Source organism: Cavia porcellus, unplaced genomic scaffold, assembly GCF_034190915.1.
Source record: "Cavia porcellus strain 051 isolate PalLab524CR breed Dunkin Hartley unplaced genomic scaffold, mCavPor4.1 scaffold_10, whole genome shotgun sequence".
NCBI classification, from domain to species: domain Eukaryota; kingdom Metazoa; phylum Chordata; class Mammalia; order Rodentia; family Caviidae; genus Cavia; species Cavia porcellus.
Genome location: NW_026947493.1, coordinates 562416 through 574858, shown reverse-complemented (window position 1 = coordinate 574858; position 12443 = coordinate 562416). Strand labels below are relative to the sequence as shown.

Genomic DNA, 12443 nt, shown 5'->3' with positions numbered 1-12443 from the left:
CCCGATTGGCTGTGAGCTACCAAGAGAGGAAACCTTTGTCCTTCCTGGGACACCCATCAAACTCTGCTGTCCTCTTCTCTTCTCTGGGGCATGCCAGGCATAGGTGATAGGAATTTCTCTTCTTATGTTTTAGCACGGGCTTTATAAAAAAGGGCCTTGATTCATAGCCAGGGACAAGTGTGAGTCCTGGGTGCTGTAGGGTGGCATGAGTCCCTGCACTCCAGGAACCCTGGGCAGCTGCTTCATGACCCACACTCCTCCCTGTCCCTCAGCACCTTCCAGCCCCAGCTCACAGAACCTCTGTCCCTTCTGGGGTCTACAAACAGCCACTGCTGAGAACCTAGCATGAAGGTTTTGTCTCCAGGAACCTGGGGTGGGGACACCATGGTTACAGATGCAGACATCCTCCACCCACACTGGCTCCCAGAGCCATAGACCTGTCTCTGCCGGGCTGCGTGACCGGGGCGAGCTGTGTCCTCTTGGTCACATCTCCTCCCTGGGGATGGGAACAGTGTCGAATGTGATATAAATGGAAATTGGGAGTGAAGCCTGCTTTAGGCCCGAGGCCTGAGCAATAGGGTTTTGGGGAGTCAGGTATAGCACCCCCTTATAGCAACCACACCTGAGAGAGAACTGAGGAGACTACAGGCAGCTGATCATGTGGCTGGGGTACAGGGGTGGCCCCAAAAAGGGAGTGTGAGGACAGGGTAGCCCACCCATGAATACTGCCCACTATGGTCTCCCAGCACTGTCCACTGTTCTGGGTTCCACTTCAGATGCCAGGACTTTTACCTTCCTGCTTGCACTGTCTGTGGCTCCCACGGTGTCACTGTGTTGGATGCTATGAGTGACAGGGCTTTGGAGCTGCTCGCCCTCCTTGCATGGGGTCAGACCGATTGTGTCAGAGTGACTCAGGGGCCTCCCAAAGCAAGACACCTGGGCCCTGGCAGCGTGTGCACCTCTAGGAGCGTGGTTTCCAAACCTTGCTGCCCACTGAAATCACTTGGGGAATCTTTTTTTTTCCTTGAGACAGTCTCACTATGGAGCCCAAGCTGGCCTCGAACTTGCAGTGATCCTCCCGCCTCAGCCTCTGAGTGCTGGGATTGCAGGCATGTGCCACCATGCCAGGCTGTGGGGGAATCTAAAAAATGAGCCTGGTGCAGTGGCACATATCTACGATCTCAGCTACTCCAGAGGCTGAGGCAGGAAGACCACAAGTTCAAAGCCAGCCTGGGCAACTTAGTGAGACCCTTTCCAGAAATGAACTAAGAAGGCCTGGGGATGTGGAACACAAGGCCCTGGGCTCTAACCCCAGTACCAAACCAAACCAAACCAAATGCCACACGGGTGGCTAAATTGGTAAGAGCTCAGTCTCCTCCTCGGCAGCTGCTGGGTTTTTATATCCCTGGTGATCGTAAACTGTAGCAAGGTTTGAAAGCGCTGGTAGAGGTGAGAGACCAGGAGGGGACGGAGTGAAGAATTTAGGCAGCTTCGAGGAGTCCCCAGCCCCCAGGGGAACTACACTAGAGATGTTGAAGTTCTATTCCTGGTTTCTTACTTTTCCCAGATTTACCTCCTGTCTCACCCCCACCCGGCTCCAGGACCTAGTGCAGCAGAGAGGACACAAGGCTGGGTGCCTCTGTGGGCCCTCGATTGCTAGCTATACCATCTGTGCTCAGTCCCAGGGCTCAGTTTAACTCATCTATAAAATGGGTCCTTGTGGGAGGTCATAAGGATGTGATGAAACTTCACAGGGCTGTCACAGGGAATAAACAAGTTCTGTGAATGGCATAGCATAGCACAGGACCTGACGCTCTGTAAACCCGCGTCAGATACTCTGATCGCCACCCTCTTTCCCATGGCCGACAGTGGTCTTGCCATCCCTATCTTTGCGGCAGCCAACCTGGTAAGAATTCTTACCCCGGCCTGCCGGAAGTGAGGCGCTCTGCCTTGCACACATGCCTGGCTCCGGGTAGCAGCCACCAGAAGGAGCCTGGGATTCTGAGGAGCCCAGGGAGAGATGGGGGTCTGTGTTCAAGGTCACCGGAAGCCAGCATGGAAACCTTAGCTCCTGCGCCGTGCGCTTTTCTGCCTCGCTAAGCTGATTCTCCAGGTAAGAACATTTTGCTTCCATGTACAAATTTCCACACTGCGGTGCCAGAGGATCATGGGAAGCGGCAGCTGCACTGCGGGTTGTTTTGAAATGGTCTCATGCCGCTGGGTTCCGGTGGAGGCGCCCCAAACCCCCTGGGCAGCCTGCAGGGCACCTCGGGGCAGCCTCTCCCAGGGAGCACCTTGTGGGGGTCTTATGCGCTCCCCACGCACTCAGAGACCCAGTCTCAATGAATTGCAGCATTGTCTCCCCGCAAATCAATCACGGGTATGAACGCATACACTGTGCTGCAAAATCCTGTGAGCCCCGGAAGTCTGCACCCCATTCCTTTTAAGATCTGTTTGCCTAAAACCAATCAAAGCTGTGTGATTTTTTTTGGTACCAGAAATCGAACTCCGGACCTCGTGCTTGCCAGGTGGGTGCTGTGCCACTGAGCCATGGAGCAACATTCCTGGCCCCACGAAGTTAATTTTTTAAAACAAACATCTAATAAAAATGTCAAATATTGGGACTGGGGTATAGCTCAGTGACAGAGCTCTTGCCTAGCATGCAAGAAGCCCTGGGTTCCACCCCAGCCTGGCAGGGAAAAATGTTCCATGTCATGGAAAAGAAGTCAGAGCCATTAGTGATATCCAACTAGCCTGAGGTTGACACTATTAATATTTTGCACATTAACTTGCAATTAAATAAATTGTAATAAAACCACCTCACCGATACTAAAAATGCTTCAGTCCATAATTGTTTACCTACTCCCTGTGCCCGGGGAAGTACTGGCATTACCGCTTGTGCCTGGTGGGAGGGGGACACTGCTCACTATCAGATTCTGTCCCCACTCTGTGTCAGGGGACACCAGTTCTTTAACCGGAAAGCAGAGCGGCTGGGAGATTTTATTTGTACCACGGGTGTTGCAGAGCTCGGTCTTTCCCTTCTGGATGCCCAGTGAAGCACCCCTCAGCTTGTCACCGTCTGTGACCTCAACCCTTGTTCCACACGGCTATGTCCCCTCACCCCGTGTTCTGCTCCCCAAAGGTAGCAGCTCTTATGCCTTTGCTATTCTTTTCATACTTCTCACATATTTTGAATGACATGCTTTTGCCAGCGAGTCTTGAGGTTATTTATTTATTTGTTCATTTGTTATCTGAGATAGGGTTCCACCACGTAGTTCAGGCTGGTCTTGAGCTCACTGTGTAGCCCAGGCTGGCCACAAACTCACTGTGATCTTCTGCCTCAGCCTCCTGAGGGCTGAGTTACAAGCATGTGTCTACACCTGCGTACTACTGTCTGGATGTGTAAAGTCTTGCACACTTTGCATTGACTTCCTGTGATAGAAAATGAGTTCTAGCCTCCTCCAGCTCCGCCTTCCTCTAAGCTCTACTCACTCACCCTTTCCCTGCCTCCGCCTTCCCAGTCTATTATAATACAATCTTTGTTTAAATAAATATTCAAGATTTACATTATTGTGACTATGAAAATACATGAATCATTATGTACTGTGATTACATTAACTTTCTTATACAATACTTTTTCCTCGAGTTAATAATTGCTTTTTTGGGGGCTGGGGATTTAGCTCAGCGGCATAAGCGCCTGCCTTGCAAGCAGCCAGTCGTGAGTTCGATCCCTGGTACCGATAAAAACGAAAAAGACCAAAAAAAAAAAAAATTGCTTTTTTTTTTTTTTTTTTTTTAATTGAGACATAGTCCCAATACGTAGCTCAGGCTAGCCTCAGACATGCAGTGATCCTCCTGCCTCAGCCTTCTGAGTGCTGGGATTACAGGAATATGCCACCACACTTGGAAATAGCTGTATTTTTAATAGCCTTGATTTATCTATAAAAAGTGGTTTTCAAACTTCTTTTTAGCAATAGAACTCATCTTTCGAATAAAGTTTTATGTGGAAGCCTACTGTCCAAAACAGGGAAATCAGAGCCACCAGGCTGAAAGGAGAGCCTTCCCTCCAGGGCTGCCACTCACAGCCAAGCAGATCGTGACCTGCAAAAACCTTAGGATCACCGACGCCATGAATAACAATGGAACTCAGATACATAAGGGAATCTGCATCTGAGCCGAAAAGAGATATTTATCTAGGAGTCTGCATGCCACCCCAGGGTCACTCTCTGGTTGTTTTGTTTTGTTTTGTTTTTTGGCTTTTTGAAGCAAGGTGTCACTATGGAGTTTAGGCTGACCTTGAACTTACTAGGAGCCCGATCTCCTCAAACTCATAGCAGTCCTCCTGCCTCAGCCTCCAAAGTGTTGGGGTTATGGGCCTATGCCACCACACCTGGTGCTGGTTTTTTTGTTTTGAGACAAGTTTGCACTATGCAGTGCAGATGGGAGAACTACTTTAAGTTCAAGGCCAGCCTGGGTTAACATGAGTTCAAGGCCAGTCAGGGCTACTTAGCAAGACCCTGTCTCAAAACACACACATACACCCAATGCACAGCTTTGTGGTGAGAGTTTAAGATAACATGCAACCCCAAATAAATCCCAAGGTGTCATGTGGCTTGGTTTCTGCTTCAAGTCTCATTAAAGAAATCGTAGTCTAGCAGCTCCAGAATAACGAGAAGACTTTGTAACCCAGCCTGCATCCTGGATGGAAGCAAGAAAGGTTCTCACCCTACTGATGGGGCCGACACTCTCCGCCCTCGTCAGCCCACATTTGGTCCCTGGCTGTGTCCCTTCCTGACCCTGCCATTTTCTCCAGGCCCTGTTTCTCCAAGATAACTGATCTGGAAAGGGGCTGATGGAGAACCGGGTAGAGAGGGTTCCACCGGATGTATGCACTGAAGCCACTAGGCAGGCAGCAGACATGGACGGTGGGAGTCTGTCAGGGACCCCATCTCGTCCTTCAGATGTGATGAGAATCCCCAAGCACCCCGCTTAGCCAGTAGCTCATTTAATCTGCATTGCAATGCTGAGAAATAGGTGTGGCTAACCTCATTTTAGAAATGAGGAAACCAAGGCTCCTAGGAGTTCATTGGATCTCCCAAAGCCAGTTAGATAAAACATGGTGGAGCTGTGTTTAAACAAATCCTTGGACTCCAAAGACTGCTTTCAACCACAAGGCACTGTGTACAGGTGTTCCAGATGCACACTGTACCTGGATGCCCATTCACACTCTATGTAGAATCACCAGATAAACGAGATGCACTCAGAGGTTCATGCCTCTCTGCTGACCCTGGATCCAGCTCCCAGGGGAGAAACTGGGAGCGTCAGGGTCCGCTATGGGTGGGTGAAAATATGGGTGTGGGTGTGCGCTGCCAGGGATGCCACCCACTGAGCTCTGCATGTTCCCATGGGCAGGAACATCCTAACTTTCCCAGTTTCCATTTGAGGGAGACCAGTTTGCTCCTGTCTTATTTGATCAGGTGGGGACCAGCGACAAACACGAGGACCTTCGAGTCCTGTTGTTTCCTTGGCTGGACACACCCCAAAAGCAGCAGCACCTGTCCCACAGGAAGTGTCCCAGACTGTCCTGAAGTGGGACCACTTGGAATCCCAGAGACAGAAGCAATCAGCGCCATGGGACAGGGCCACAGCATTTTCTAGGATGGGTGAGGATGACTCCTACTGGACAGCAGGAGGACAGAGCTCCCTGAGTGTGTCAGGGTGAGAGGCCAGGGCATGGGGCTGAGGACCGAGCGCCTCTAGTGCTTCCTGTGCCTGGGACCATGAATGCCCACCCTGGCTGCTGGGAAAATCCTGCAGCCTCAAGTCAGGGCATCAAGGAACTCTGCCTTTTGAGAGTGTAGGGTGGGGCTGGGGGAACCCACCCTGGCTGAGAAGCCCAGCAAAAGGAGTGTGTTTCCTGGGGCTGCTACGCTGACTCCTCTGTTCTTCTCCCCTGCAGACAGGCAGGATCGAACCCAACTACCCCAAGGTGTGCGGCCACCAGGGCAATGTGTTGGACATCAAGTGGAACCCTTTCATCGACAACATCATCGCCTCATGCTCAGAGGACACATCGGTGAGCCCCAGTCAGGCTATAGGGAAAGCTCATTGGCATCGGCTGAGGACAGGCTATGTCCCCAGGATGCTGGCACTGGAAGAGCTATGTCTCCTGTCTCCACAGACCAGACTGTGATCTTCGGGGGCAGAGACCACAACTTGGTTGGCTCTGAACCCCAGGCGTCCAGCATAGGGCCCAGGACCCAACACTTGCTCACTGTGTGTGGGTGGGTAGGTGGGTGGGTGGGTAGATGATTCACGGATGGATGGATGAATAGATGTTGTCTGATGGATGAATAGGTGCATGAATGGATGGAAGGACAGATGGGTGGGTAATGCATGGATGGATGCATGACCAGATGAATGGCTGGATGGATGCAGATTATGTATCAGTGGGTAGATGGATGAGTGGGTGCATGGCCACATTGATAAAGAGATGGCTGACTGGACATGGTGATAAACACCTGTAATCCCTCCACTCAGGAGACTGAGGCAGGAATATCATCATGTTTCAGGCCACCCTGGGCTACATGGGCTATATAGTGAGCTCAAAGCACTCAATACAAAGCAAAACACTGTCCCCAAAGGCAGGGGGACACTGAATGGATGAATAACAAGTGAATGGGAGGAAGGATGACTGGAAGAGAATGGATAGAATGATAAATAAGTGAATGAGTGGGTGAATATATCCCAATTAATCAATTATCCAAAGAAAGCAATCCCAGTAGAACCTTCTTGCCTTTGTGGTATTGAGAGTGAGGTGAGCTGGTGCAGAAGGCACATAGAGAGTTATAGGAGACTATTTGAGCGACTCTCCTTGAATGCCGAACAATTGCTGCAACCTGAGTCTTATTTCCATATTCTGATACGTACAGCGCAGGCTATGCTATTTCCTTCTCTTTTCATTTGGCTCTGAACAATGCAAATAAGGCCTGAAATACTCTTTGGGGCCAATCTGGCAGTCTCTTGTTTCTTACATAGCTCTGTCTGTAAAAGATCTGATCACAGTGGGACTGCAGAGCCAGTCAGCTCCAGGAATGTCAGCTGAGTCCTAACTTCTAAATAAAGAGGCAGTGAGTCCCCAGGGCATAGAAGTTTATTTATCAGAAACTGAAGTAACAACAGCCTCCCAAAACAATTCAAATGCCACCTTAACTGAATTATGCAGATTGAGCTCTCTGCATGTCATTCTTCCTGCATTTTGCAAAGATGCTTTTTTCTCCACCTGGCCAGGCAGCTCAAGTTACTCACCATCCTCACTGTCACGCATCCTTGAACCCCACGTCCTTCTTCATGAGGTAATAAATTCTGGGAGAAGTCTTGGATCAGGCCCTTTGTCCACATATTCTCGAATACGTTTTTTTTTAATCGGTACTAGGGATCGAACTCGTGTAAATAATCTATTGTTGGTTTTGTATTTGTAAATTCTTCTTTTTTTATTTTTGTATCTGGTACCGGGGATTGAACTCACGATCTCACACTTGCCAGGCAGGCACTTATGCCGCTGAGCTAAATACCCTGAACAGCCGCATATTCTTATTTGGATCTGGCTTAGGACCTCTTGTGGCCCTTAACTTTGAATATGTCTTGGTGTCTTTAATGTCACTGTGGGTTGCACTGGAGTTGGTAGATTGGAATTAACTTTGCAGGATTCCAATAACATCTCAGTGGGATTACAAATATAATTTTCTGAATTGTGAGGAAGATTAGGAAAGAGATTACAATCCTTGGATTACAGTATTCATTATTTGGGTTACAATACAGAGCGGTGGACAGGGGCCAGGAGGGTGGCGTGGGGCTGGCCAGCTCCTAAGTCAGCTGGAGAGGATTCCAGGGGGCAGCAGCAGCAGGGGTGAGGCATCTGTGAAAGGAGAGAGCAAGAATCCACGGTGAAGATGGTCCCCTAGATTTCCTCGCTTTCTTTAGCAGCGCCAACATGATCTGGGGACAGCAGTCAGGGACCAGGTCATGGGAAGACCCGAGCTGCAGAAGGGTGGGCATGAGGCATCAGCCAGAAAGGTGACAGAGCCTGAGGAGCAGAGGCTGCCTCCTGGAACTGGAAGGAGGCAAATAGAGCTTGTTGGGGCTGGGGAGCTCAGTGATCGTTGCAAGAAAGGACAGAGTTCCCAAGGGGAGAGCATGGGACCAAGTGTGGCAAACCCAGCTGGCTCTGCCCCAGCTTGCTGAGGTGTTGAGCAACTGTCACCACCCAGCAGGAAACAGTTGCCCCTGAGACTTACGGCTTCTCCATCCACTCTGGGCTGAGAACTCGATAGATTTATGTGAAGCTTCTGGATCTCTTTGAGACACTGTCCCCAAACTGAGTGTCCAAGTGCGGGTTCAATGCAGCAGGGAAGTAGACAAGCCTGTGTTACCTGGGCTGCTGCCCCACCAAGCTCTATGAGGACCAACAGAGGTACTGGGCATGGCAGCTCATACTGTAACTCCAGCTACTTAGTAGGCTGAGGCAGAAGTATCTAAAGTTCCAAGCCAGCCCTGGCAACTTAGCAAGACTCAAAATAAGAAGTAAGGGGCTGAGGATTTAGCTCAGCGGCATAAGCACCTGCCTTGCAAGCAGGTGGTCGTGAGTTCGATCCCCGGTACCGATAAAAATGAAAAAGACAAAATAAATAAATAAATAAAATAAAAAGTAAAAAAAAGGCTGGGGATGTAGTTTAGAGGCAGAGCACTTTAGCATGCATGAGCCCCCCCACCCAGGTTCAATTCCAAATACTGCAATCGATCCATCATTCAATCAGTGGTAACACTAAAGGACCCAACTGGGTAGCAGAACAGTGTGCACCTGGGAGTGGGGCAGGATGAGACCAGGTCAGGCTTCTGGGATCCCCTACCCTTCTCAGGCTGAAACTTGTGCCACCTGAGTCAGGTGAGAGGGACCTGCCGGGTTCTAGCCTGCTGGTTTCTTTCATCCAGTGGGTGTGTCACACTCCAGGACCCCAGTTATGAACAGGCCATTGCCCTTGCTGTGAGCTCAGAGAAGCATAAGCTCAGGCCCTGGCCCCCGGAGCCCAGAGATTCCACACACACTGGAGAGACCACACTGCGTGGCATTCCCCCACCACATCCAGTCTCTGGGGGGCCAAAGAAGGCTTGGCCTTGGAATCTGATTAAGCAGGGGTCCCCAACATCCAACAAATGGACCATGCAGCAGACGGTGAGCAGGGGCAGGGAGAGAGCCTGTGTTTCCAGCAGCCCGCAGCTGCATCCCTGTGTCACCTCATGACTCCACCTCCTGCTAGATCAGCGGGGCATTAGATACGCCTAGGAGCTCGGACCCTGCTGTGAGCCGCACATGTGTGGAGATCTAGATTGTGTGCAGTGAGGATGCAGGGATGTCTGTGCCCAGCCCAGTGCCTGGCACCTCTGGACCACCATCAGAAGGAAATGTAGTGTCGGAGGTGGGAACTGAAGGGCAGGTAGAGGGCTGTAGCCATGGCAGGAAGAGGGGTGATTCTTGACCAGGGTTCAGGGAAGAGAAAGAAGTTTTGGAGAAGCACGACTTGGCAGGCAGAGAAAGGGTAAGCCTCCCAGGAAGAGACCCAGAAGCCAAGGCCTGAGGGAAGGAATGTGGTGTGGGAGAAGCCCGAGACCAGACAGGGCTGAGACCCGAGAGGGGACCGGACAGACCGAGCCGCTGGACTTGGAAATGACACCTGTGCTCTCCTGAGCAGTCCGAGTATAAGCCAAGATTTGGGGGTGGAGCCATGAGACCTTCCTGCCTCAGCCACCATAGCTGTGTGCAGACTGGGATTCCTGGGGTGGGGTGGCTGGGGGAGCTCAGGGAAAGGACAGGCCATGGGACACTGGAGGGAGGAACATGGGATCTGCTGGCCCGGAGACAGGAGATTAGGTCTTGATCAGAGAGAACTAAGCTTCACGCCAGCTGCCAGGCCAGCTGCAGGGAACAGGCTCCCAGCCCCACTCACCGCAGGGTCTGCCTGAGCCTCAGCACCAGCCATCAGGGCCTGAGGCTGCAGACCCAGAGTGTGTGTCCCTGGCGGTCCAACTACCTCACCAGCAGCCCTGCGTTTCTAGGGGAGGAAACAGGCTCAGGGACATCGCACTCGGAGTAATGTCACCAAGTCCTCTCTGCACCGTGCTGGGCCTCCCGTCTCTTCAGCTGAGCCACCCCGCCCTGTCTGCCCTGGAGCCCTCCACCTACCCTCAGACCCTGCACGGTCACATCCGTGCAGGGTGTGGGTCACATCCGTGTGCATGCAGCTTGCTGTCCCAAAGCAGGCTTAGGAAGACAGTGGGCAGGTGACCCATGCCACGCCCTGTGTTCTGGACCAGGCTCCCAGGAGAACAGCCCCTGCAGAGGCCTGGTGCCTCCCCTGCCAGAGTCCCTGCTGTTCCTTCCAGTCCCCACTGCCCTTGCTGGTCTGAGCACATTTAGAGGACACTGGAGGGACTCAGCAAGCCTGCTCCCTAAGGTTCTTCCTAGACTCCACCCTGAGACACCTCGGGAAACCCGCCTCCAACCTGTCCTGGGGGTTCTGCAGAATATGCGCTCTGTCCCTTGGGGTCCAGTGGTACCTCCCCCAAGCCCCTGCCCAGGGGCCTCCACCCTGAGGGAGATCGAGGGCCATAATTCTCCCTGGCATCTGGCAGAATCCAGCTCTTCCCGCCACTGGGTGATGTCACCTCTTGTTGAAGAGTGAGCTTTTTATAGCTTCTGCCGCAGCTAGGGAGACGCTGGCAGGCAGGCAGCGGGGGAGGGCACCACCCCTTCCCAGCCTTGTGCTGCCAGTGCTGCCCTGGGGGGCTGCAGTGCAGAGGGGGAGCATCTGACAGCTCAAGGAGAAGGGAAGCAGGATCCCAGGAGGTCCAGAGGGAAAGGAGGAGGCCCTGTCCCTGGTGGCCACACTCAGCATCTTTCTCTAGACTCCTATCCAAGCTCCTCCATCCCACAGAGATCCGATCCCCTCAGGAGCTGGGGGTGGGCTTGGCCAGCATGGCAGCCCTGCTGGAAGCCACACATACCCTGCCTCCTGCCACCCCAGCCCCAGCTGAAGAACCAGAGCCTCTGACTGCTGAGGACAGCTGGGGGAGGAGGGCAACAACCATGGACGACCAGCAGTGTGGCTCAGTGGTCAAGCACCCAGGCTCAGGAGTGCATGGGTTCAAATCCTGGCTCTGCCACTTCCTGATGCTCTTTCCATTGTATCTTTTTTTATTTTCTTTTGTCGTTTTGGTTTTTAGCGTCTCAAGATTGCTCTGTTTCCCTGGCTGAGACCTTCCTGCCTCAGCCTCCAGAATGTCAGGATCATGGGTGTGCCCCACCACACCCTGCTAGATCTCCTATTTACTGGAAGAGCTTCCTTTGCTGCTCTCTGAGAAAAAGACGGAGCTGCATGCTGAGCCTCGCCAAGGAGGCTGATGTTACACACAGTCAGCGGCTGCTGCGCAGGGCATTCCTATTACCCACTGACCGCATGCATACAGTGTTGTTCCCTTAGATGATAATGGAGCTGGAAACTCCTACACCTAGTGACGCTGTGACCCTCCTAATGTCATAGCACGATATGTCCTCACTTGTGTGTGCTGCTGATGTAAACAGATCACTGCACCTCACTGCCTGTGGCATAACTGTAGCAGGGGATGAATCACTGTTCCTGGTTTATGTATCCCCTCAATGATGCTTTTGATCATTATTTAAGAGCGCACTCCTATTTACAGAGTTGTAAAGTTCACTACAAACCAGGCTCAGGCAGGTCCTCAGAAGAGATTCCAAAGAAGGCGTCACTGTCCCAGGTAACAGCTCCCACTATGTCACCACCCCTCAAGAGCTCTTCCAGGGGGCAAGATCTAGAGATGGAGGCCAGAAATATTGATGATCTTTAGGCAGGTGCGGTGGTGCATACCTGTAATCTCAGCACTCAGGAGGCTGAGGCAGGAGGATTGCCTGGAATTGGAGGTCAATATATAACAGTTTTTTAATGTTAAAAAATATAGGAAAAAGCCCATGCCCAAACAAGGGTCACTTCTGTTTATCCCTGCAAAAGGAAAGGAAGGGTTTTGTACTTTTGTGTGATGTGTTTATGTTTTCAGCTAAGTGCTATCATAAGAGAGGCAACACATTGTTTTAAAACCAAAGGTTTATAGAGCTAAAATGTGATGAGCTCTGGGGCTCACCTATTCCTGAAGTGAAAAAGCATGCTTTAGTCAGTACAGTGCAGCTCAAGTGCACAGTGTCTGTCATGAAGTCCTCGGTCACCCGGTGTCCATGGTCTTGGCATTCATGCCCCACGCACACCCTCCGTGACTTCCAGCCCCTGGCTCCACCATGGCCTGTGCCCTGTGTCCTGTCACTTCTTCTCTTTCAATACTGTGTTTTCACTGTGCCTTTTTAGGTTTAGCCAGGA

At 51.6% G+C, this 12443-nt stretch overlaps 1 protein-coding gene across 1 annotated transcript in view; it reads left to right on the top strand.

Annotated features, from left to right (window-relative positions):
• The window catches only part of Coro2b (coronin 2B), a 100328-nt gene that overhangs the window by 72201 nt on the left and 15684 nt on the right, over positions 1-12443 (top strand). The window contains exon 3 of the mRNA XM_063256875.1: positions 5960-6076. Coding sequence (XP_063112945.1) covers positions 5960-6076 — 117 coding nt within the window. The remainder of the gene's footprint in view (positions 1-5959; positions 6077-12443) is intronic.